At 28.3% G+C, this 26,255-nt stretch overlaps 2 protein-coding genes across 6 annotated transcripts in view; both read left to right on the top strand.

Moving 5' to 3' along the window:
* Positions 1–2,122: 2,122 nt before the first annotated feature.
* awd (nucleoside diphosphate kinase) lies at positions 2,123–5,208 on the top strand. Its single transcript, XM_014422342.3, has 4 exons — positions 2,123–2,345; positions 2,461–2,562; positions 4,803–4,915; positions 5,001–5,208. Exons 1-4 carry the CDS (start codon positions 2,220–2,222, stop codon positions 5,119–5,121), a joined length of 462 nt encoding a protein of 153 aa, XP_014277828.1. The 5' UTR covers positions 2,123–2,219; the 3' UTR covers positions 5,122–5,208.
* Positions 5,209–9,393: 4,185 nt separating this feature from the next.
* Jarid2 (Jumonji, AT rich interactive domain 2) overlaps positions 9,394–26,255 on the top strand; it is a 40,259-nt gene continuing 23,397 nt past the window's right edge. The window contains exons 1-9 of one of the 5 annotated variants that reach the window (XM_067045637.1): positions 9,394–9,688; positions 9,771–9,875; positions 13,595–13,688; positions 13,902–14,077; positions 14,810–14,922; positions 17,192–17,273; positions 20,931–21,063; positions 24,818–24,936; positions 26,070–26,235. In XM_067045637.1, the coding sequence (XP_066901738.1) occupies positions 13,615–13,688; positions 13,902–14,077; positions 14,810–14,922; positions 17,192–17,273; positions 20,931–21,063; positions 24,818–24,936; positions 26,070–26,235 (863 nt within the window). In that variant the 5' untranslated portion in view covers positions 9,394–9,688; positions 9,771–9,875; positions 13,595–13,614. Of the gene's footprint in view, positions 9,689–9,770; positions 9,876–13,594; positions 13,689–13,901; positions 14,078–14,809; positions 14,923–17,191; positions 17,274–17,301; positions 17,707–20,930; positions 21,064–24,817; positions 24,937–26,069; positions 26,236–26,255 lie in introns of those variants that run through there. The other 4 variants (XM_014422326.3, XM_067045636.1, XM_014422327.3 and 1 more) reach the window with 4 other exon arrangements.

The following is a 26,255-nucleotide window of genomic DNA, read 5'->3' as shown; positions in this document are numbered from 1 at the left end:
TACTACCTTTAATTTTTCTTATTATATCTTACTTTTTTACATTTTATACCCCTGTTATTTTACACTTATGTTTTTGTTTTCCTTATGTAACTATCTGTTTGTATCTTTTTTAGCCCTGAAGAAGCCCTGCAACGTGGGGCGAAACGTTGGCTCATTAAAATAGTATAATTCTACTATTTGAGTTTTTTTGACCGCACCCGGACCATATTCCTTTCATATTATTCACTATGATTAATTCAACTCTTTAAAATCATGACTATAGGTTGTAAATACTTTGTTATTTCTTTATCCAGTTTAATGCCATTATTTATTAAAACTGGAAAAGGAAAAAAGGAATATCCTTAAAGTTTATCAATTTCCAAACAATAGTGATGTCAAGATTTTGATATCACCATGGATTGACATTGCAATAAGAGGTTCAAAAAAATGTTTTTGGATAACGAATGTTTTTGCAGATTATATAATAAATACCACTGTTAAACGTTTGACTTTTGCTTACAACAGATCCCTTGGGAATATCTTAATTTCTTCACATACATTACAACATTAGATATTCTCTTACTCATAAGATAAAACCAAAAAAAAACTCAAGTAACTTATACAAGTCTTTTAAATAAGCATTGCTAAAGAAACAAAATTAAATGTATGCTAATTTGTCATTTTTAATGTTAATTGTCGATATGTAATGAGTAATAACAATAACATTAGAATAAATCATATTGGACAAAGTATACAAACAAGAGATCCCTAATATGCAGCCAAATTAAGATTAAACTACTTTAAATAAAACCATTTTTTCATTCACTGTACTGTTCAAATTTCTTAGTAAATACTAAGAAATGTCATTATAAAATTAAAGAATATTGTTTTTTCTCACCAATCAGGTCAATTTTGGTGTAAAAACTAAAAAAAAACTAAACAAGTATTAGAGTTTTTGAACCGTTTGTTTATCAATAATGTTGATAACGAATATCCCCTTCTGATTACAAAGAAGTTGGAAGAATGATATTTATTAGGAAAAATAACTTATTTTTCGGCATTTATTTCAATTTATATAGAAGTGGTATTTTAAAGAAAAAGGTTAATATAAAGATAAGTTTTTATTTTTAATGTATATTTTTATAGTTCATCTCAAGAGAAAAATGAACCAAGCAACCACTTATGAGTAAGGAAACCAAAGATCATAACAACAGTAAACACCACAGTATACTTGTGAACACGCTACTTAATATTGTACACCCCACTGTTGTTATGATTGATAAACTATCAAATTATTTTTACTCTTTTAATTAGATAACGACATCCACTCGCTTTGCTTACACAAGGCATAGAGAAAAAAAATACCCCAACAGATCCATTTCATTTGACGTTAGGAAAAATGCGCATAAGCTCTACAGCCTGTGGTTGGCTTAGACTTCTTCCACAACGTCTTTTAATTTTTCTCTCTCTCTCTCTCATAGCATCTCGTCACTTCCGCCAGGTGCTCCTCAACATCCTTAATCCATCGTCTGCGAGGTCGTCCAATACATACATTTTTTACGGTCAACTATATATACATATATATGGCTTATATGTCAAAAATAAAAGGTTTGGGAACCACTGCTCTAGTTAATTAATCATTCCTGTTAGTGAACTTTTTTTTTTTTAAATTACTTCAATCTAACTTTCAGTTTCAAAATTTCTTAATAATTTTCTTCCTGTAGGATGAAGCTCTGAATAAATTGTTTTTATTTAGGATTTAAAGTTATTTAATTTTACAATAATGAGAAGATAGTTGGCTGTGGATAAATAATTTGAGCAAAAGATGGTTGGGGGGTGCGGTCAGAATATAACACAAATAAGTTATTTCAACTTATTTGTGTTATATTCTTATCGCACCCCCTGACCATCTTCTCATATATTTAATTTTACCATAGAGGTCAGAAGAATATTGAAGTATATAGACAATTTATGATTTCATAAGTTTTAGGTTTCCAGACAGTCTAGTCTACCTTAAAATATTAAACTTTATTGTTTAATAATAATATGAATCCGATGAACAATTATCATCATCTAGTTGAGGTGCATTAAAAAATTATATATCCTGGTGGCTTCGACCCACTGGTCGCTAATCCCCTGGCCTCGACCTTTTATCCCCCTTCTCTTGCTCACAACTCCTTCACCACGTTTAGATCTTTGCCGTTGGGAACTTGTTCGTGTTAAAGAAATTATCTATTAAGATGTCCAACACTGAGAGAACTTTTATTATGGTTAAGCCCGATGGAGTTCAAAGGGGCTTAATTAGCAAAATAATCAAACGATTCGAATCAAAAGGGTTTAAATTAGTAGCTATGAAATTTATGTGGGTATGTTTCGTGTATTTCATATTCTCTAATGATAAATGTCATCTGTATTTTATAATAGATTCAATGTTTAAAGTAGGTTTTATACAATCATTTAGATTTATGATTTCTTTTGCAGGCATCTGAGGATTTGTTGGAAAAACATTACCAAGACTTAGCTAAGCTACCGTTTTATCCCAAACTTATCAAATACATGAATTCCGGACCAGTTGTACCAATGGTAAGAAATTTTATCTTCAGTTTCCATAATTACAGCACCCCTTTTAATTGCTTATTCCTGCTGACATGCTTAGTCCTAATTATATTTCTTTTTACCAGGTTTCGGTATATATTCCACAGATACTATAAACTATACAGGCAGATTATGCTTAGAACTTTATACTTATTATATTTTAAGACAGATTTATTGATTCTTTAAACTTTATACTGGATTTAAAAGGTTTTTTCTTACACTTTTTTTTTTTTATACATTTTGAGTAATATTCCCTTTTGTGAGTTTATTTGCTCCCTATACTTCATTTGTTATGTAATTAATCTTTTTTTCTCCAACTATGTATACCTAAATATACTCAATTTTGAATTCTACGTATTTCATTACAGTGAAGTTGGAAACATAAAATTTTTTCTTATATTTTTAAATTACAGAGGGATCAGTTTCAGTTGTGTACTTTTAACTTAGTCTTTTTAAAAATCTTTGAATATAGTATACTTTTTATTTTAGATTGAGACACAACTCAAATCAATATGTTTAGTTGGGGCTGATTCTCAATTAATGTTGGAAATCAATATTTTTTTTTGTGTTTATTTTAATTATTGTTGTACTATCCTATATTTACTTAGCTCATATTAATTCCAATTATTTAATTGTAATGTCTTTATTTGTTTTTGTTGTAAGCTGTATTGGATCAATAGTTCTAATTTCATTTAACATCCCTGCTTTGCTTTGATTGTTGTTCAACTTAAAAAAAGTACCATAATAAGGGTTATTCTATCTTTTAGAATTACCGTGGAAAATCCTGAAGTAATCCTACTTTTAGCCATGTAACCCAATTGTATGATGCATTCTGAAAAATACTTCTAATACATGATTTATAAACTTTTTTTGTGTGTGTGACTAAGGCAGTGATTTAATAAACATTTGTAGTAATTTTAAGAATGAGTGAAAATAATCTTTAATTTTTCCTTATTTTAAGTAGTGCCTACAAAGTAAATACAGTTTCAGTAAGACCACCTTTAAGTTTTATCTTTTATCATTAAGTGGTTTTAAATATTGACTATAATCTTTTCTGAGGAACTATGAGAATAAAATGTGTGCACCATTTGAAGATATAAATAATTTAATCATGTTATTCTGTACATAATTATTTAATATTAGTTCATAAAATAATTTTTTGTTATTTGAGTTACAAATTATTAGATTACAAGCAATCCTATTGGGAAGAGCGTTAATTGATCATATGTGAAGATTGTAGGAAGATGTTTGCTGTTAAAAAAAGGCACTAGGTTGTTATTAAAAAAGGCACAGAAATAGCACAAAAAATATTTATTAATAACCTATGTTTTACCCCGCTTTCCTGAGCTTCATCTGGGCTGGGTCCCGAAGGAAGAATCAAAGGATTTCTTCCTGTTGAATGAAGCTCTGAATAAATTGTTATTATTTTTGTACCTTTTTTAACTGTCACCCATCGGTACCATCTTCATATAATTATAAAGAATAGTGGTGTTTTGGAACGACCTAGGGCGAGAAAAAATACAGAATGAATTGTAATAGATAAACCATTTTTTATATTACTGTTCACATTTAAAAGGAGGCTTCTTCCAAGCATCTAACTATCCTGCTGTGTGCAGTTTTTCAATTACAAAACTTAACCCTAAATGTTCCCACCATTTTGAAGACGGTCAAATCTGAGGTTGAAACAAGCCTAATTTAAATTAAGGGCTTCACTTACAAACTTAATGTGATAACAATTAAAGTAATATTTAAATTTAAATTATTTATTGTTTAAACATCGTGCATAAGGAGATTTTTTGTATTATTGTTTCTTTGTTTAAATTTGTTAAGTTTATCTAAGTGAAATATACTTGTGGAGTAATGAATATTTTGTACCATTTTTTGCAAACTTTTTTTTCTAAATTGTTATTAGAATTCTTATATGTACTCAAAGGTTTGAGATTATATCACTGCTTTTCTTTTATAGTGGTACAACTTATTAAAGTATTATATTTATTTTTGGCATATTCCAAAATGATACATAAACTGTGGGGTTTCTTTCTTCATTCGGGTTGTAAATAACTCTCCCAAAGTTATCCAATATATTGAAAATTAATACATTAAGTCATATGTCCAGTGCGAAATAAAGCAACATTTATCAAACCTAAGCAATGATACTGCATAATTACCAATAATTTAATCTTTCTGATTCTTATAATTCATGTTTTTAAATCATGCCTCTGTTTCAGGTATGGGAAGGTCTTAACGTTGTAAAAACTGGTCGTCAAATTCTTGGTGCTACTAATCCACAGGACTCAGAAAGGGGATCTATTCGTGGAGACTTGTGCATTCAAGTTGGAAGGTATGTTCTATGTTTCTTATAATTGATTAATTATTTTTATATTAGATTTTCTTTTCAATACTATGTTTAATTTCATCATTTGTAGGAATATTGCTCATGGATCTGACTCAGTAGAATCAGCCAAGAGAGAAATTGACCTCTGGTTCACACCTAAAGAGCAGGTTGAATGGACTCCAGCATTCCAGAATTGGGTTTATGAAGATTAGTTTTTATCTTTTAATAAAATATTTATTTGTATTACTTCATTTTACATGTTGAGTACAACTCTCATTCTAAATATAAACTCGATTCTATTCTTCTTATTTTGTTACCTTTTGTCATGATAAAGATATTTGATATTCATTGCTCATTATGACTTGAAGAAATTGATACTTTCATTTTTTCTTTGTCCATATATTCTGCTTGGAAACTTAAAATATTCCTGGACAAAATTGCTTTAAAAAGTTTCCAGTATCATGGTTATTTAAGTTAAAGTGTACTAATAAAGAACAAAATGATAATAGACCAAAATGGTGGTGCTCCTTATCTGCTTTATTATCTTGTTTTTTAAATATTTATATTACAGTTACATTTAGGTTTTATCTGTTAATTTTTTTTTTTTTGATATGACGGAATTCATTTCTTTTCAATTATGAATAGATAACTGATTTCAAATAATGGCAAGTTTAATATGGATGTCTTAAAATTATATTTTTTAAATATTTGTTTAGGTGTTTATTAAAGGTATGTAAACCAGTGTAATAATTGGATTATAAACAAGTGTTAGGTTTAACTTATTGAAAATATAATTAGAGCCTCGATTTTACTGTTGGGTGAAACCAAAATGAAAATATTCTCTCCTTGAAAATAAATTAAAGCCATTCTGTGTCCTATTGTTATTTTTGCTTAAAATTCATTACAGTTGTCATTTTTCTAAAGATTTTATTGTTAAAAAATTTTTGAATTCAGCATTCATTATTAATTTAATATAATTGCAAATATGCTTGGTTTGAAATATCCTATACCCATTGTTGAATGCCTAGTGTAGGTGAACAGACCTTAAAACCCTTTCCAACTTATTATATTAAGGGTGAATGGAGTAACATTTAACCAAAGGGATTAGTCATCTAAAATTATGAAAAAAGTGGAGCTTTTTATGTTTTGCCAGAAGAAAAAAGTTATCTGACAACTTCAGTAAACAATTGAGGCGAAAAAATCAGAATTTTGTTGCATCTAGTTAAATTGTACTTTTCAGCATAGAAGCAATGTTTGGAGAGTAAATGTCATCACCTGAATGTGATTTAATAGAATATTTACAAGTTTCATTATACAATCTACAACTGGTTATGACATTCCATTTGTCCTTGGAAATCCAATCTTTAATTGAACCTTTAAAAGATGGATCTAATAATTTTATTTATTTATTTTATATTGTTAATCAGGATTACTACAGTTCAACATGATTCCAAATCAAATCTGATTATTTACAATGCTAATTATGGAATAGTAACTCTGATAATAGTAACATTATATTTTTTTTCGTATTTTAAATATCCACTGCTCAACTACACCCCACAAATTAGGTGAAAAATTAATGGAAAAAAAGTCGAGACCCTTAAAATGCACTTTGCTAACACTAACCAATTCATATACATGCAAAAAACCAACCTTTACTTTAGATGGAAGGGGCTGTTGAGATGAGTTAAATAATACCTCTTCTACTGCCCCTCCAAATTGAGGCAAAGGGATGGCAATTAGTATGTGAATTGGTGAGTGGTGTTAGAGAAGTGAAGGGGCTCCATACTTACAACTGAGTTAGTTAAAAATTTTAGATTTGATTTAGTTGGTATTAATGAAGTAATTTTTGGGAGTCTCAACTTTTTTCTACCTACTCCTGCAATTTTTTTTTTTTTTATTCTAGTAGGTTTTACAAATTACAAAAACAATTAAATCAGGCAGAACATGTTCATTAATGTAATTACAGGTTTATTTAACAACTTTTCAGCACTGCACAAGCCACCCTCTGTTTTTTTTCTATTTTCTTATTTAAATTAGATCACCTCTAACCGGTCGAGTTTCAATATTAAAACTGCTACAACTGGACTGTTTCTTCATAGATTATAGTTTATGTTAAAAAAGCAATAGTTAAAATAATAATAAGTACATTCACGAAATGCATTAGATAGGATCCTAACTTGTTTTTACCTCACGCGAAATTAATTTTCTCAGTCAAAATTTTGAGCGAGTGGACTATTTTCAAAAATTCTCTAATTTTTAGATCATAAAGAATAGTATGTAACACAAAATAGAGCTCTGATAACTTTTTTGGAGAGTCCAAAACCCAATATGTTATAGAGGAAAATAGCTTGGCTGCCGACCGTATATAGAATGCTCAACGTTTTCGAGAGGGCGAATGCAAACGAACCACGGGAATCTAAACTATCTTAATTAAGTATACAACCTTCACCGTTTACTGAGTTAGTAAAACAAATGAACTACGAAGAAAGGCTAGAAATTATAAATAATTTTTTCTTGCCAATTCAATCCACAATAAATTCAGATTGCCATAAGAAAAAGAATAATTAAAAGCCCGGTAAAAAAACAATTATAACAATACCAAAACATTCTTATGAGGAAACAATTTGATTTGAGCTACAATTTTAGTACTTGAAAAATAAAGGATTAAGAAGTAAAAAAATAAACAATAAAACATCGGTGACCCTCGATAGCCTATAATGAAACATCCTTGCTTTCATACTCTGTCGCTACCTACTATTCATTTACAAGTTTTCCATTCAACAGACTGGAAGAAGCTCCTCAGAAATTATCAGGTATGGGATTAAAAAAACAATCATCTCTACTTCATATATGCATATTCGAATCCCTCAATAGAGAGAGCTTTTCGCCAACAGCAAACATTTTGCTTCATATTTCTGAAGCTGTTGAAGTTCAATCCTACCACATGCTGTAGGCCCTTTCTTCAACATCAACAAAGGGTATGCGGCCTCACTACCTTTAGTGGGTCAATATTGTCGTGGATGGCTCGATCTTGATACGGCAAGCCGAAGATTTTTGACCACTAGGTTATCTAGTTCCTTGTTCATCAGAGGGAGGAGATAGGTATATCTGAATGATATGACAAGTTGTTTGTTCTTGCCTTCTTCCTCAGCAACAGAAGTCTGAGGTTGGCCATTCGCCAACTTACCATTCTTGAGCATTGCCGCGTCAATGACAACAAACCTCGTGTACGGAGAGAGATCTGTATAGTCACAGTGCGCACCTTGTTATTGCTGCATGTATGATATGATCGCCGATCCTTGTAAATCTCTTTCTCCCTCGTCCTGCGGTGCAGGATTCTTCGGCAGAGACCCTCGATACCCTATAATGAAACTAATCCTTGTTTTCATACTCTGTCGCTTCCTACTCTTCATTTACTAATTTTCCGTTCAACACAGACCGGAAGGAGCTCCTCTCTTCGCACCAAATAATTACAGGATCAGAAAAAGTAGGTCCAACAAATGAATCAATACATAAGTTGGAAGTAAAAGTTTCTAGTTTGGTTATAATAATAAGTTTATTGTGTTTGACCTACAAATAGATCATAGCCATCGGGTTTCAAAATTATAAAACTATTGGCATTGGATCACACTTCAACTAGTTGAGAAACTTAATTCATTGATAGAGATACGGTATGTTTATAGTAAGTGCATATGTCTGAAATCAGCTAGGCTTCTTCTTCACGAATACAACCGTATCTCTCCTCTAATTGGTCTCATAACACTATTTTTATAAATTAATTCTATGTGTCTTTAAAAGCATTAGATACCATATAAGAATTCCGTGGTCTTCCAAATATACCCGACTCGTGAACGCATAGTTAACTGATTTTTAACCACAGGAAAACAATTCATTTTGGCCTGCCGTAACTCGTTCAATAATACGGATAATATTTGAATGTATTAAAATATTTTAGAGAAATACTTAGAAAAAATACGATCCGATCCACAACGATTATTATATTAAAACTATTTTCTCAAATACTGTCCGCCACAAGACACTATAACAAGGTGTTGACGTGCCATTTTGAAGTGCATGTAAGATTTGAGGAACTAATAAATTGCGATTTTACGAACTGTGTGAAATTTAATTAGTGGTAACTTTTAGTTAAATTGGAACGTTTTCGTGTCTTGGTCCACTTTTAGTTACAAATTTTTAAGGTTTAACAGCACAAAACATGTACCTGGTTTAGTTTAATTTTCTTATGCTAAAATAAATATTTTCATCTTATAATATTTTTTTGTAATTAGAAAGTTGAAATTTTTCATATAAAGTTTAGTCGGACTTATTTATTTTATAAACTGGATTTGTCATTTAAAATTTACTCCGACTTATTTCTATTTTAAATATCTGAAACTAGACAGATATTTTTTTTCTTAAAGAACAAACAGAGTAACTTTCTATTTTTCATGGTATTGAAATGCGAATAGGTATTGGTTAAAATGACCTTATCAAAGAAGACTATTGTTCCATAGTGATGTAAGAGGTACTGCGATTTGTCCGAGCTGTCTTCTTTAGCAGCTGTTTACTATTTAGTATGTCGGGAACTTGGATATTGCTTTGTGATCTGGGCAGCTATCTCTTCTCTACCATTCCTCGTAATTGTTTATTTACGATGGTGTTTACACGTTTCTCCGTTGTTTCTCAAATTTGTTTTTAAGGTGAAACAACTTTATTTAGAGTTTTTATTTATTCAAAGATTGTGATGTAGTTTTGATTTGATGAAAACCATCAAAGGCAAGAAATATATTCCATTAGTTTAACAATGCTTTATGTTTAATTCCATTTAAAATTTTTAATTTATGTTTTGCTCCCCTAGTTGTTTAACCTAAATCATTCTGGTGTAAGGAAGTACTTGTATGAACTGTGGAACTGGGTTATATGTTATTTATTTGGACAATACCTGTAACATAGTCATTTTAAAGTGAGTGTATTTTTTAAAATTTTACTTACTTACTATAATAATGCTATTAGTTTGTGATAGCCATAGAAATGTTTGCTCATGTCTTTACTCATCTATGTTTATGATGGGAATTTTATGACTACTTTGCATCCTGATGATAAAAGTGACACTTTAGAAAGCATTTTTTGAAGTAGTGATAGAAAAGGAAAACAGTAACCATTAGGAATGGCTACATCATTATATATCTACTTGGGAAAGCCATTCTAACTGCCACTGTAGCCAAAACAGGTGTTTCTTCTTTTAGATACTGCTAAGTTCACATAACCTCATTTTTGGAAGTGTCACTTTTTTCATCAGGGTGTAATGTGTTTGAAGAATTGAGGAACTCTATAGCATTCTCTATTAATGACAATAGAAACCAAAATGTGAGAGTTGATATTTTAAAAATTACTTTGTATGGATGTGCAGTAACACTCTTCTCTCCAACCTGGTGATTTACTGCAAACCCTACGACTACTATCCTATCTTAGTTACAAGTTTATGTAGTGAACACATGTATGTGATTATACAAAAGTGATGATGAAAGAGAAACAATTGTGTCACGATAGCTTTGATTTTTGGAATTAATGTTCATATTTCATATTGCATTCTTGGAGCTATAGTTATCAATTGCAAAGTTTTACTAATTGTGGCTTGCACTTAGATGATTAGTAATAACGATTGTGTATTGAATTGTTGGAATTTAAAAAATTAATGAGGAGAAGATGGTTGGGGGTGCGGTCAATGAAAGACACAAATAAGTTCGATTAACCTATTTTTAATGTGCCAACGTTTCGGCTAGAGTTTCTAGCCTTCTTCAGGGCTAAAAGCAGAACAAGATAACAACCACAGTAAGTATAGAAAAAAAAATAATAAAAAAAGAAAGTATAAACAGAATAATTTTACACATAAAATGAATAATTTTACAAAATAGAATTAATAAAATGATGTGATGAAAGAAGCGGGAAATAAAATGTATACATAAGTAATTGAAAAAGTGGGTAAAATAACATAATTAAGGAAATGAAATAAATTAATTTTATTTCATGAAATAAATTAAATTAAATTCATGAAATAAAATTATTTTATTTCATTTCCTTAATTATGTTATTTTACCCACTTTTTCAATTACCTATGTATACATTTTATTTCCCACTTCTTTCATCATTTCATTTTATTAATTCAATTTTGTAAAATTATTCATTTTATGTGTAAAATTATTCATTTCATATGTAAAATTATTCTGTTTATACTTTCTTTTTTATTATTTTTTTTTCTATACTTACTGTGGTTGTTATCTTGTTCTGTTTTTAGCCCTGGAGAAGGCTAGAAACTCTAGCCGAAACATTGGCACATTAAAAATAGGTTAATCGAACTTATTTGTGTTTTTCATTGACCGCACCCCCAACCATCTTCTCCTCGTTCATCATCCACGGTCAACTATCTCTCATAATTTTAAAAATTAATAATCTATCCTACACAAATTAGCAATACCTATCATTGATAATTCTTAATTTACTTCCTAAGTAGCCTCATAGACACCCATCTATTTTTCTTCTTTCAATGTAATATTAATGAATGGGAATATAAAAAAAGATACTTTTGTACAATTTTGGGTGCTAATAATGGATTTCATGTTAAAGTTAGTTTTTCATATTGCTTACATCCATGTAAGTAAAATTAGTATCTTGTTTTTTCTTTTTAGATTGTGTGCACCTTAATAAAATGATTTATTTTAACATAAAATTTGAGTATTCTATAGCTGTTAATTCTAGTTAATGGTATATTAATAGGGTATGGGTGAGTAAAAGAAATTTGTATTGAAAAATCCTATATACAGTTTTTCTTGAAAAATTGAACTATATAAATCAATCACTTGTTCTTAGTGCACTCTGATTTTTTTAGACCTCTGCACCTTACATTTTTGGCCAATTATTGATTTGTTTTCCTTAAATATAAATAGCAATTTTTTTTCTCATTGCATTGCTTGCCTGATGTCATTTTACAAAATCGTATTTTGATGTAATATCACCCAGGCACTCTGTGCTTCCTTTTCTTTTTTATCTAGTTATTTGTATAAAATTATTATGAAAAATATTTTATTATTTAAAAAATGATTTTTTTAAGTAAATGAACAAATAAAAGGTCTTATTTGATACCACGAGAAACCAGACATAATCACTAAGGCGCTGTAATATTTCCGGTTCCATTTCTAAATATTCCATGTAGTTTCACGCTTAAATTCATTAATGTGACATATGAATTTCATCAGATATTAGTCCAAAAATCAGAAATGTATGAGGTCCTTGTAGAACATGATACTTGGAGTGTTTTAATCTTAATAGTTTTACTAATAATTTGAAATTTATGCTAGATTTATTACTTGAAAAGCAAAATTTTTTTATTTGATTAGTAATGTTCTGATTTTATTCTTGCTTTATGTGATTATGTAAATTTCTTGTGAAAGTTATATCTAAAATCTTAAGCCAGTCTCTTTTATAAGTATCCATTTATACGTATTTTGGTATAATTCGTTTTACTTTGTGTTTGTATAGAATCATTTGTATCAAAATCAACCTAAAGTTATTATAATAGTAATGTTCCGACTGTTACGAACCCAACCCACTATGTTTATTACCAGTTTACTTTACTATAACTAGTGCTGATTAATGAATGTATCTTCTTTACATAAATTGTATCAATAAAGCTTATTAATTATGATCTTGGCCTATAAGTAACCCTGTTATAGGACGAAATGTAGTAAAAAAAAAAAAAGAGGTGTTGATAGTTGATTAATATATGGAGAAGATGGTTGGGAGGGGGGTGTGGTCAGCAAATAAACAAAAAATAGTTATTCGTACCGTTGGTTCGATCTGAATTTCAGATCTTCATCAGGGAGTAAAAGCAGAGATTCTACTCTCTGACGAAGACCTGGAATTCAGTTCGAAAAGTTTGCACGAATAAATAATCTTTAGTTTATTTGTGTTCATTTACTGACTGCACCCCCCCGACCATCTTTTTCACATAAAAAGTAGAGATTTATTTCCACTTCTAAATTAACTCATTTATCATTTATGGTTATTTCAAAAAGCCACTAAAGGTTTTATTTAAATGGCTTCTGATTTGAACAAAATATATTTAAATTAGAATACTATTGATATTATTGCTGTTGTTTTTATTAAAATGACCCTCATTTATACCATTGTCCTCCTGAAGTATTATATGAACTAGACTACTATGGTACACTACCTTAGTACTGCTTAGTGAGAACACAGTATTTTACTAACCGAAAATATCACAAGTTACTACTTTTTAGTTGATTAAGTATACTGAATTTATGGGAATTAAAGTTATGAAAAATATTGTATTTACTGTTTTATAGAAATTTAAACTAAAAAAGTAGTTTTTCTAATCAAAAATAACTTTGCGGAAGATTCTGTGTCTTGTTTAAATGAAGGCGGTGTTAGCTTAGAAATTTTAATACTGTGCTGTACTGTTTACTTGGACCTATGCATGTTTCAGTTCTTAATTGTTATGGGTTAAAACGCTAACTTTAAGGAATGCCACAAAATTAAACGTAGGAAGTAATTTCTCCTTCACTATTTAAGGCTCACTAAAATTTTATATTTTGAAATAATTTAATCTTAGTTTCATTCAAAACCTACAGTTCGTTATTTTTTATTTCATTCTTCTTGTTTTAGTTACATATTCATCATATACCATGGTATTTAGCAGGAGTGATGTGAAACGAAGGAACAAATATGCCCATGATCCCCTGGCAGAAAATCCCAAAAGGTAAATTAATGAATTTTATAATTATAGCAACTTTATTTTTTGTGAATTTTCTCAAAATATTTACCATATTTTTTAATTATTGAGAAAATAATAATAGTAATTTTGTTTGTGATTTCAGTGGAAAATAATTGAATATTCAAAATCTTGAGTTCCTTTTGGTCTTAGTTTTTATTTGTTTTATTCATTATTTTAATCCTATACCTTTATTTTCAGAATAAAAGTCCATGCCCAGAGGAAATTTGCTCAGGGCTCTGGTATGAACAGTCCCGTTATGACTCCAATTAAAGAAAAAGAAAAAGTGAAACCAAATGGCGCACCTTCACCTCCAGAGTTAGTACCTATTAAGCGGCCAGCAACTGAAGATTTTCTCACCTTCCTTTGCTTAAGGGGTAATTAAAACAAATTTCTTTCCGTCATGATGAAACTTTTTCTATTAAAAAAAGTAATAATAACGTTATATCAGAATATAGTCTGTAGCCCTTAAGTTAATGAATCTCAACCTATAAACTAAGATGAAGTATTTAAAATAAATTCTATGCAATAAAATTCAATTTTTATTACATTTTTAGTACTTTCTACACTATAATGAAGTGCACTTAGTCGTATATGTATTTTAATAAAAACTGGACACTTTCATAGGCCTTCATGCCTCCCCTAGTACACTCCCATTTCTGTCAGTATGATACGTTATTTTAGAAACCAAATCGTGTGAAAATGTGAAACCTTTTTTTTCTTTTTAACTTATTAATTGTCGTTTTGACCCTATTCCTCGAAAATGTATTAACTAAAATTGAAATTATTGGAATAAAATACACAAAACGTGATATTATTTATTCTAATTTGTTCCTGTAATAAACATGGGAAACAAAATGTGATTATCAATTATTAATCCCATAAAAATACAAAATAACTTTTGAAATAAAATCATATAAAATACTTATATTCCAATAATTTCAATTTTAGTTAATACATTTTCGAGGAATAGGGTCAAATTCCTCGAAAATGTATTAACTACAGGTACAGTTAATTTTAAAATATTTGTATGTGTGGAATTTTATTTTCTGCATTGTTTATATTTATTATTTTATTTGTATATTATATTTATGTGTATTTTGTTTCAGGTACTAATGTTCTCCCACCTAGACTAGATTTTTTTAATGATGCCACTTTTGCAGAAAATCCTGAGCCATCTGCATCTAGTGTATCCAAACCAACATCAGCTTCACCCAGTGGTGTATGTGTATTGATTGCAATATGTTGTTATAGTTACATAATCATATTTACAGAAAGCAGTGTAGTCTTGTAAGAAGCACACTATGAGTGTGGGAGGAATTTTTGAGCTGAAAAGAGATGACTATCAATCCAACCATAACTTGAGTATATGAGGTGTATAGTTGACCATAGATTAATTAGTGGAGAAAATGGCAGGAGGGTGTGGTCAGCAAAAAAACAGAAATAAACAATTTATAAATTTATAATAATTTATTTGTGCCATATATAAATAAATAATTTTTTGTTTTTTGTGTTTTTTTGCTGACTACACCTCCCGGCCATCTTCTCCACTTAAGTATATAATTATGTTTAAGAGTTAGTTCTATAAAACTATGAACTGTCACTCATAGAGGCTTCTATTTGGAACAGGCCGATGTATACCAATATTTAAGAATCAAAATTAGTAATGATGGCAGGTTTGGTTCCAAAATAAACAAATACTCAATGTTATAATCAGCAAAAGGAAGTTGGAGATTAAGACAAATATGATTTTATATAAACCAGTCTTAATTCCCTATTAAGCTAAAAAAATGGTCTTGAATTAATACATATAATAATTAATGTCATGATGATACTCCAAACGTAAGTCAAAATTTGGTTGAATGAGAAATCAAAGAATAAAAGAAGAGACAGACCAGGAACTGCCAATGGAAAAGATTCATTGATTTATTGAATCAAACATTCAACATTTATTGAACAGCCATTTACAAAAGGTGCCAATTGGTAGATAACCCAAAAATGAATATCTCACGGATGATTGAGAAATAAGTGAGAGGACTTCATATCAGATTTAGCTAAGAACCGAGGACTCCCTCTGGGGAAGATTAAGAAGTTTATTGTTGAGAGAAAGGTGTTAAGGAAATGGATCCTGCCTCCCAACAAAATTCAAGTTGGTTGTTTTGTTACATGATAAAGCATTTTCTGAAGTTATATAGTGTAAATGGCTCTTTCCTCACTTCACTTAGTGTAGCCTGTCAATATTAACTCAGCCCACGAGATCATTTTTTGAGTTGGTTGCCTAGACCCAGGAGTTTTCGAGTAGTTGCTAAAGAGTCAGTGATAATTATGATACCCATATTAACTTTGGTTTTAAGAAAAATCTAACCATTCCTTTGTCAAATCGATATAAAAAATATTAAAGCAATGAAATAGAATTCTAGAAGAAAGAATTATTAGGTCTTTTTTCAATCACTCTTTCATCTGCTCATCTTTCATTAATATTTTGTTACTTGCTTCAATGACAATAAAGCTTCTTAAAATCTCAGTTTTTGTTACCATCTTGCAGTTTAAAGTCAAATATGGTGGAATATTCTACAATATTCAGTTATGTATGACTTTATAGTGCTCTGCTTTTCATAATTCTTGCTCTTGATAGTTCTATGTTAGTGCATATATTAGGACACAAATGCTGGGATTTCATGTGCAGTATCATTTTGGTAAAAGTCATAGTTACAGCAGGGTGGCATACCCTACTCTCCTTAAAAGAGAAAGGGAAGTCAAAAAGAGGAGAATTGACTACACTATAGCACCCTGGTTAACATAGAAACAAATAGAAATTTTCCCTTTTATGTCATTTTCTGTAAAAACATTTATTTAATATAATAAAGTATAAATAATCTTAATATATAATATATGTCCCAATAATTTGATTCACTAAGAATAAAAATCACTTCAGGCATTCGCAATGGTTATTTTATTTTCAATGTATAAATTTGTGTGCGAGGTTGGAGCAATTCAACAACTATAATTCAAACAGACAGCAGGCAGCTTATGATTGTCTTCTACTCCATTCGTTTTCCGCTTAAAGCTCACTTTTTTGGTTTCACTTTTTCTGACAGCTTACCTCCTTAATTATACTCCTTCCTTCTGGCATAATTACATTTATTTCTCAAATCACTTGGTTGAATATTTAGTCTCATGGTTTGTCACCATCATGGACATGAAGCTACCTGAGTAAAACAGAAAAATCTATAATTAATGTAAAGTGACATTAAAAAATATCCGTCACATTATGTTAAACACATACTTTTGATTCTTCTGTGATCAGTCTTAACATTTTGGAGCTTTCATAAATATTTATATTAGAATTTTAACCTTTATTTGTTGTTAAAAAAAAAAAAAGAAATAAATGAAAAGAAAAGAAATTCATGAATATAAATACTTGGAGTTATTATTCATTTGACCTGATTATATAATCAATTGAAGAAATCAGTTTTTGTGTCTTGTTCTAGGTTCAGAAAATCAAAACTAAAAGTTCTTCCAACCAGGAGATTAAAAAAAAAATACTTGACCGTCGCCACACTGTTACTAAAGGTAGGAATAAAACCTTGAAATCTATTTATTTGTAATAAAGGTTTTGGTTTGTATTTGTTTGTGATTAATCTGTAATGTGTTTATAGATATTTAGTGGAAATAATTAATTTGTTTCATTAGTTGTACATATATTATAATTAATTAGTGTTTCTTTGATAAATATTTTTCTTTTCTTGTAGTTTTTATTTGTTGATTTTGTCTTGTGTATAATGTATGATGTATTGCACTAATGTATTTTTCATTTTGTGACAAAGTTTTAATTGAACTGATATTGGTATGGGCTTTTATCTGCTCCTTTGGGTGGGGAGGTAAGATTTCTAGTGATAGAAGAGAGGGAGGGGTTCAAAGTGGGGGAAAGTAGGTGAGAATTGGACCAGTGATGAAGTCAATTTTGTGTTAAAAACAATGTTGCTGAAGTATATTCTGCAATGAGGTCTGTTTATTTATGATTTAGTAGTTATTTAACTATAATTTTCTCTTTATTACTGTTTATATTTTTGTTGAGTAATTTGTTTTTGTTTGTTATTCATCTTATATTTATTCATTTCTGTTATATTCTGTCAAATTAGTTCATGATTTTCATTTATTGTTCTTAGTAAAACAAAAGTATGTAATTTATTTCTTTTTTTAAATTTTTTTATTCATGATAGTGTTAGAATTTAATTTCTTTCTATCAAAACAAATTTAATGTCAAATTTTTAATTTTTGTAAACTATTGCAAAATTTGGTTTATTTAATTATATTTGTTCTGATATTTTTTATTTTACTTTAATTTTTTTTGAATTATAACATTTCAATTTTTTTTTTCATTTTACTTGTTATAATTTTACTAACAAAAATATGCAAATGTATCAGAGTTATAAAAAAATAGTTTATATTTTGTTATTTCATAATAGTGTATTGTTATGATTGTTATAATTTAAAAAAAAATTCTGGTTTCAAACAATAGCTGTTAAAAAATAATCAATATTTTGTAAGTGTAATATTTACCCATTTTGTTTCTAATTAGCACAGCTTGTAAAGATATTGTTATTGAAATAATATATATAATTTTTAAAATAGTTTTTAGTTTTATTTTTTTAATATATATTTATACCAACCACACCTAATAAAATATCATGGGCCATAAGATGAAGTCAAACTTTTACTCATTGTACTGAAAGTTTTACCTGCTTATCAATAAACATGTGTTTTGGACAATTACAAAAGTCACCTATTTACTCCTCAAGCTTTTGAATTTTCTCATTTATTCCAGTAGCTAAACAATTATTAGTGTTTAGAATAAGTTATGAAATCAATATTTTTGTTTATTTCTTCCTAGTGTTTCCTTATTTCTATTAGAGTGTATTTTTTTTTTTAAATTTAAACCAGTTTGTTTACTATCCTTGACATTCTTACTTATTAATTTATAATAGTTTCTATTTGTAGATAATAAAAATAATAATACCACATTGAAGCATGTTTGAAACTATTGATTAATAGACAGTTTAATTGATAGAATGATTCTTTGCTAGAAGTGCATAATAGATAATGTCTTTGTGAATATATAATTAATGTCAATGAAATTATTGTACTTTCAGCTAATATGATAGTGGAAAAAATTTATTGATGAAACTATAATGATGTCCCATAATGGACTGAATATTATAAGTGCGAAACAAATAAAAATTTAGTTCGATACTTCTGATATTTTTTAGGGTTGTGTGAACTTCATTCTATAATATTAGAGGTTGAAATAGTTTTCTCTCTCTCTTTGAAGGTATAATTTACTTTACTGGAAGTAACATAGTGCAGGTAGACAAAGTAGTCATGGCTTATGTTACTAAATTTTCAATTGGCAAAAATTAGCGATCATTCTTTTTGTTAGGAGAGTGTGTTTAACCGAAGCTTTATCATTTCAGTCAACCCTAATAAAAGTACTTCACCATTATAAGGGAATAAAAAAGGGCTTGTGAATGCTTGTCCCTCAAGTATAATTTAGTATCTGGAATTGGGTGTGCATTTCTACTAATACATATCATAGAAACATACCCGTAAGATAGTTATGAATATATATTTTTCTTGTTCAATCAGCTTGGTTCTAATAAATAACTCTAATCATCTGTGTAATTGTTGAATATAAAATTGTCTATATGCCTTGTATATTCTTCATTGGCAAGTATATCATTCTCTTTAGTCTTTTAAATAAATAGGAAATAAATAAATAAGAATAAATGTTTGTTTATTTCTATTGTACTTTCACTGAACTTTATATATACCGTTTGATCGTGTTATAGATTGAGGATGAAATATATTTTTGGGGTTATTTAATTAATACTTTTTTTTTAATACCCCTCTTGTGTCTTTAAATATAATTTTTTTTTCTGAACTTAATAATTTAACTAAATACTTGAAACTTTTAAGTTTTTAATATAAACTTTGTTGTATTATAATATTTTAAAATAGTGCTGAAACTTTAATGTTTTGTTCTGCGTTATAAAATGAAAAATAGGTTCATATTCAATTTTGTTCTAAATTCCATGAGGTTTTATATAAACCTTACAAGATTTCAATAGAATTTTTAGCTTTTATTGTGTGGCCTGTCTTATGACACAACCAATTTACCTAATCCAGTATATCTACCTAATATCCTAAGTTTATTACAAAGTTTTAATTTCTATAAACATAATAAATTAATGAATATAATTAAGTGTGCTAAATAGTGATGAATTTTTAAAATTGAAGATTATTTTAATTAATAAAAAAATTAGCATGTTATAATGAAGTATATATATTAACATATCTGTGTATGTTTGGGTTTTTATAACATATGATTTTACCTTAAGTTCAATGTAAAGGTACCTTTACTAGACCATGCCTTCTTCTCTAGTTTTTTATTTTATTATTTGATATAAAAACTTTTGACCCATGACTGACGTTTCAAAACATCTCTCAGTATGATTTAGAAAACTTTGAATAGAAAATCATCTTAGTTTAATAATAATAGATTGTCTATTAGTCTAGTAGTAATTTTGTTTTGTTTAGTAGTTATAGGTTTGTCAAATATTTTTGGATTGTGCAAATTTTCATGAGTATTTACTTGTCTTATGGAACATTCTGTAGTTTAGAAAGAATTATTCATATGAAAAAATATATAGCATGTATGCTAACTATATTTTAATTAAATTTTTTATATTTATTTGGTTAGATTAATTACTTTTTGGTAGATAGAATTGATGTATACTGCTTTTTGAAATGGAGTTCATAGTTTAAATACTGATTCCACGACACAAATATTGTTTCATATGATTTTGAAACAAAAATGAATGAAAAATACATCAGAATCTTAGTAAGGGAGTTCTATTCCTTATACTTTTTTTAAATTTTAATTTTTGTGTTCCATTAGTTACTGTTTATTGAAATTCAAAGAGCTTTATTACCTTAGGTATTTTCTTTTTAGAAATGAAGCAGCTAGCTTATAGTAGGCATATAGCTTTTTAGAAAACAACTGCTTTGATAGTTCAAAAGATATTTCCCATATTCAATAGGGAAATTTTATTTGTATATTGGGATATCTGTCAGTATTCTTATTTTTTAAATATCGATTGAAATTAATTGATTTTATACATAGTTGCTGAAATATACAATTTGCCCTTAATAAAATTTACTTGCCTACAGGAAATGCAATGAGGGCACGCACTGCAAGTGATGAACGCCAGTCCATTAGAAAAAAGGCAATTGAATTAAGGAGAATAGCTGCTCAGAGAAGATCAAAGCCTATTAGAAAAACACATCCTGCCATCTTGAAAAGGTTAATAATTTATTAACTTGAAATTTTCTTGTGGTTGATGATGAAGATTGTGGATGGCTTATTAATCACTTGATAACATTGCTTCTTTACTTGCTTATAAATTTTTTATTTCTGTTAACTGCTTTTATTTATTTATTTAGTGTAGCTAAACTATATATCTCATAAGTAATATTGGAAGGTATTTTTCTCCTGTTTGGATATCTCTAAATTAGCTAGAACTGTTATTTTAAATTAATTAATTCACTAGTGAAATGTTGGGATATTTGTGGAGTCGAACCTTTATCTATTTCATGTTTCTTTGGAAGAAATACAGTTACAGTTAATTTTTAATGCTTTTTTCCAATTTTATTTATCAAGTTGAAAGTTTTATTTCTGCAAATTTGCTACAGTCATTATTATTTTTTTTAAACGTAGTCACCTTGGTTGGTTGGTAACTTGTCTAGTGATTGCCCTAGCTCACTTAAATGACCATCATTATTCTTCATGGATATTTTCCTCTGAAATATTAAAAAATCAGACTTTTTTGAGGGGTAAAATCCACCATCTCATCTATGTTAAAGAGTTTGTGGGTTTCATATTGTTTTAAAGTAGATTTCAGAAATGAGTAAGTTGGCTAGAGCTCGCTCAGAAGCTACAAATTCCTAACATTACTGCATATCCAATCGCTTTTTCCTAATTAAGCTTGCATGGGAAAGGCCTTTTTCTATGATATTTTTCTTTTTTGATTTTTTTACTTTCATAATTACTTCCATAGTTACATTCATTTCAGTTGTTAATAAAAGAAAGATGGTCCGGGTATTGTAAAAAAAAGTAACTTAAATAGTATAAAAACTATTTATTAGGAACCAACGTTTTGCCCTATTTTGCAGGGCTTTATCAGGGCTATTAAAAAAAAAATTCTTAATTTTCCATCTTTTAGTGTGTACTATATTTATTTGTTTTATATTCCTGGTTTACTATTTGTTATTACTTTTCCTGTTTATTTTATGTCTATAGTTAAATGTGATTGTGTTTTTTGTTTTGATTTTTTACCTATCACTGCACTTTTTATTTTGTTTAATTTGCTTTGTTTATTTTTGTATAATTTTTTAGTCCGTCCACCCTTGGTTTACTTTTTATTTCATGTTATCTTATTCTCTTACACTTAACACATTTTTATAATTTTTTTTTCTTGATGAAACCTTGCAAAGTGGGACAAAATGTTGGCTCTTAATATTAATTACTCACAATCTTCCAATTTTCAGTCGTTAGTAAATAGGATATTTTCATTTGATCTAAAAGAAGTTTATTTGATATACAGGAAGTTTTATATATATTTATTTATGTTGTCTAGTTAGAAGCTCTTCCCAAACAAAGCAATTTAGCATCCACAATTTTATTTATGCTGCCAAATTAATTTAAAGTTAAATGTTAGGTGTGTCCATAACGCCATGATTAAATTTTTAATAATTAAAAAAAAGAGAATATTCCTGATTAAGTTTTTTGCAAATTGATACTATAACAATGCCAGTCTTATCTCCCATTACTTCATCATAGATAATGGGTGGTATCTTTAATAACTTTCTCTTGCATAGAGAGTAGAAAGGGGTTGAAATATCATCTTGAAGTTTTGCAATGCAGTGTTGTATAAATTGATTCTAAATTTTACTCTTGAATTTCATGTAGAACTACTAATATTCCTGATAAAATAATGATTATGCAAAATTCCTTTAGTTATATTAATTTGATTGAATAAAAACTAGAACCATATTTATCTTATATTTTTATTTATCATTATTTCTTATAACATTTGAGGAAGATAAAAGTAATGGAGTACATATGACAATGTTGATAATAATATTTTTCTTAAATATCTACCTATGCTTGAACCAAATTTTTGTTTTAGTATTGATAAAATTGTTATTTGTTTAATTGTAATTAATGATGTACAAGTTCGAAGGTTAAAATTAATTGAAAATGGATCAACCTTTCACTTATTTAAAAAATTCATAACTATTGAGAAATTTATAAAATTGGTTGATGTACTAAAATATTTACTATTGTTAAATTATGTTAACCAAGTCCCTTCAAATCAAATTATCTAAAATATCTATATTCGTTAAATGCTGCTTACATAAATTTTATTTTTATTATTTTTGTTCATTATAATAAAAATATTTCAGAAATTCTATTTTTATCCTAAATTGATTGCTTAGCTGTGTGGTGTATTGATTCATTTTAGAATGACTTCATTGTTTGAGTTATGACTTTAAAACTAAGTTTATAACATTTTAAAAATGATCAGCTCCTTGAGGATGATATTAACATTCATCTCATATTAATTAGTAACATAAATATTAATACCTAGAATTAAAATTTAAATACACAGTTTAAATTTAAAATATGTCTTACATTATTGTTTTTAAAAAACAAAAAAGAAACAATTTAAAAATTAAAAAAAAAAAAGATGAAATCAATGGAAAGATTGTTTTACTTATGTGAAAATAAAGGTGTTGTTTATTGCCTTCAGACTGATAGGGATAAGTTAAGAGACTTAGTAGGCAAAAGCATTTACTTAATCATAGCTTTGTGTCAGTGAAAATGTTAAAAATTATAATATACTTAAAGTTGTTCTACAGATTTTTTTAGATTTCATATTTTTTAAGTTAGCATTCAGCTATAGGAAAAAAGAGAAACCTTTATTTCGTCTCAAAGAACTTTCAGTAATGTTATCTTAAAACAAATTAATTAATTTATATTTATAAGATTTGGAAGTGGTCAAAACTGGTTTTATTGAAGAGTTAATGGATTTATTTAAAGACCAGCTTGGTTTAAAATGTATAATTGATTCTGTAATTTTTATCATTTTTTATGTATATGCTCCCTTAACTTTTCAATGATGAATCATTTTGACAAAAAAATTTTATTTAAACTAACAAACTACTACTTATTATTCAATAAGTATATGTTCAAATATTTTGCCTGAGAATCTCGAATTTTGATTTTTTTTTTTTAGCAGGTACTCTTTTCCTTTTTTGACAATCTTAGAGGACTGATATGAGTTCATGATTCAGGGGCACATTGTACCTCTATTCCCAAATTACTTAGTTCACTCTCTTCTTTTCAGAAAATTAAAAGTTAGAATTTAAAAAACTACTATACTTCATACGGTTCTGTATGGTTGTGACACGTAGCCACTTTTTCATTAAGGGTAGGAAAAGACCTTTAGGATTCTGATAATAAATTATTTCTTTAAATATTTGGAACAAAGAAGATTGAGTCAACAGAATTTAGATGGCATCACAATTCCGCATTGCATGAACTGCGTTCAGTAAATATATTCTCAGGTGTTTAAAAAAATGGGATACTTACTATAGTCAGTTGAAAAAATAATATTCATTAAACAATAAAATTAGCACTCCTCAATATCAGTACCACAATTTTGACTAATGTTTCACTTTTTTTTTTTTTTAATAGGGATAATGTGAACCAAAACAAAAAAATGTGGAAAATGAAAGTTTCATTTTCTGGATTACTGAAAATTAAGACTTTATAAAAAAAAAACAATAAATAAAAGGCAAAATCAATGTGAGATGTTGTCTTGTCAATTTTTATGTACCTACAAAGCATATGCAAAAGGTCTTTTTTTTGTATGAATAAAAAAAAAAATCAAGGCCTTTATGATTATTTATAAAGTCTTTATTATTATTTAACATCAGTTGGTGTTTATATAAATACTTTTATTGTATGAATATAATAAGTAAGTTTATTTTAGACTGGGTGCTGCAAGACTAAGAGCAGGCCTTCGCAGCGGTGGGCAACTTCCTCCAGGCAGTGATGCAGGAATTAAATCTGATAGAAAACCAAGAAGAGGAAGACCTCCTCGAAGAAGGCGTACGTTTCTGAAGTTTTTTTCTTTGATATGATGATATTAACATAAATATACATTAACTATGTAATTATTGCATATAGAGCAACAGTTGCTCATTATTTTTAATAACTATCTTTTATTTCATATTGAATCTAGTTGTTGATTTTTTTTTTTATTTTATGTGTTTGGGTCCTGTTAAAACATGTCACTGAGACATGTCACTGTCATTATTTTTAATAACTATCTTTTATTTCATATTGAATCTAGTTGTTGATTTTTTTTTTATTTTATGTGTTTGGGTCCTGTTAAAACATGTCACTGAGATTTTTTCACAAATGATTCTAGATAAAACTCTTTTATTTTTATGTTTTAGAACGTAGTTTTCAGATGACTGTATTTCTCTCTTTTTTTTTTTTAAGGGCAAAATTCTCTATTTGAAGATGTAATAATACTGATATTAGAATCACGGGGCAAGTTTAATTTTTTGTTTATTGTTTTTGTTCTTTTAAATACCCATCAATTTGAGGGTCATAATCATGAATGTTCTTAAGGAACTAAACGTTGCCTTTAAATGCATGTCTTTAGGTTCCCATTGTAAAAACTTCATTTTATAAATATTCCTTTTATTTATCTAAATTCTTTAAGAATTATTGCTTTCTTAACATAAAAAATCTAAAGGAGTATTTATAATAGAAAAAAATTGTTAACAGAAGGTGAAGTATGCATTTAAAGGAAACCTTTAGTGAGGTATTCATTTGTAACCTTCATAAATGTGACCCTAAGTTTTAATTTTTCTTAAACCTTATCTACTTCTTGTCTTTTTTTTTTCTGTGAAAAGGGTGACTGAGAATTTTATAAACAATCCTTTTATTTATGGAAGTTCTTTAAGAACTATTGCTTTCTGTGTATAAGAAAATCTAAAGGAATGTATAATAAAAAAAAAACTGTTAAGAGAAGGTAACAAGTTAACCCTTTTCTACTTTTTACTATATATTTTTTTTTCTGTAAAAGAGTGACTAAGAATCTATTAATTGTAGTTAATGGAGTTAGTTAAGAATTTATAAGTAACCTAGTTCATATTAATTTCATTCTATTAGTTGCCCTGTTCACATGCTTTATTCTTTAGTACTTATGTAACAAAGATTTTTATATGAAGGGATGAAGGTTGTTCAAAAAGATTCAGTTGATGAATCTCCAGAACGAAAAGGAGAAAGTGAAGATAGTGATGAAGATTCAGACGAACAGCCTTCCCAAGTGTCCACTATGAGGCTAAGAACACGTGGGTCTTCTAATTCTCCTGCTCAACCACCCAAAACATTAAAGTGAGCTTTCTATATATATA

This window comes from Halyomorpha halys, unplaced genomic scaffold (genome assembly GCF_000696795.3).
Source record: "Halyomorpha halys isolate HHAL.00 unplaced genomic scaffold, Hhal_1.1 Scaffold366.1, whole genome shotgun sequence".
Classification (NCBI taxonomy): Eukaryota; Metazoa; Arthropoda; class Insecta; order Hemiptera; family Pentatomidae; genus Halyomorpha; species Halyomorpha halys.
Note: the sequence above shows the minus strand (reverse complement) of the source record. Positions and strands in the feature narration are given on the sequence as shown.

Bases quoted from the DNA above. Each gene is read 5' to 3' on its own strand.
- awd (XM_014422342.3), top strand. From the start codon at position 2,220: ATGTCCAACACTGAGAGAACTTTTATTATGGTTAAGCCCGATGGAGTT. The intron at 2,346-2,460 runs GTATGTTTCGTG...TTTCTTTTGCAG, and splicing joins TAGCTATGAAATTTATGTGG to GCATCTGAGGATTTGTTGGA. The intron at 4,916-5,000 runs GTATGTTCTATG...CATCATTTGTAG, and splicing joins TTGTGCATTCAAGTTGGAAG to GAATATTGCTCATGGATCTG.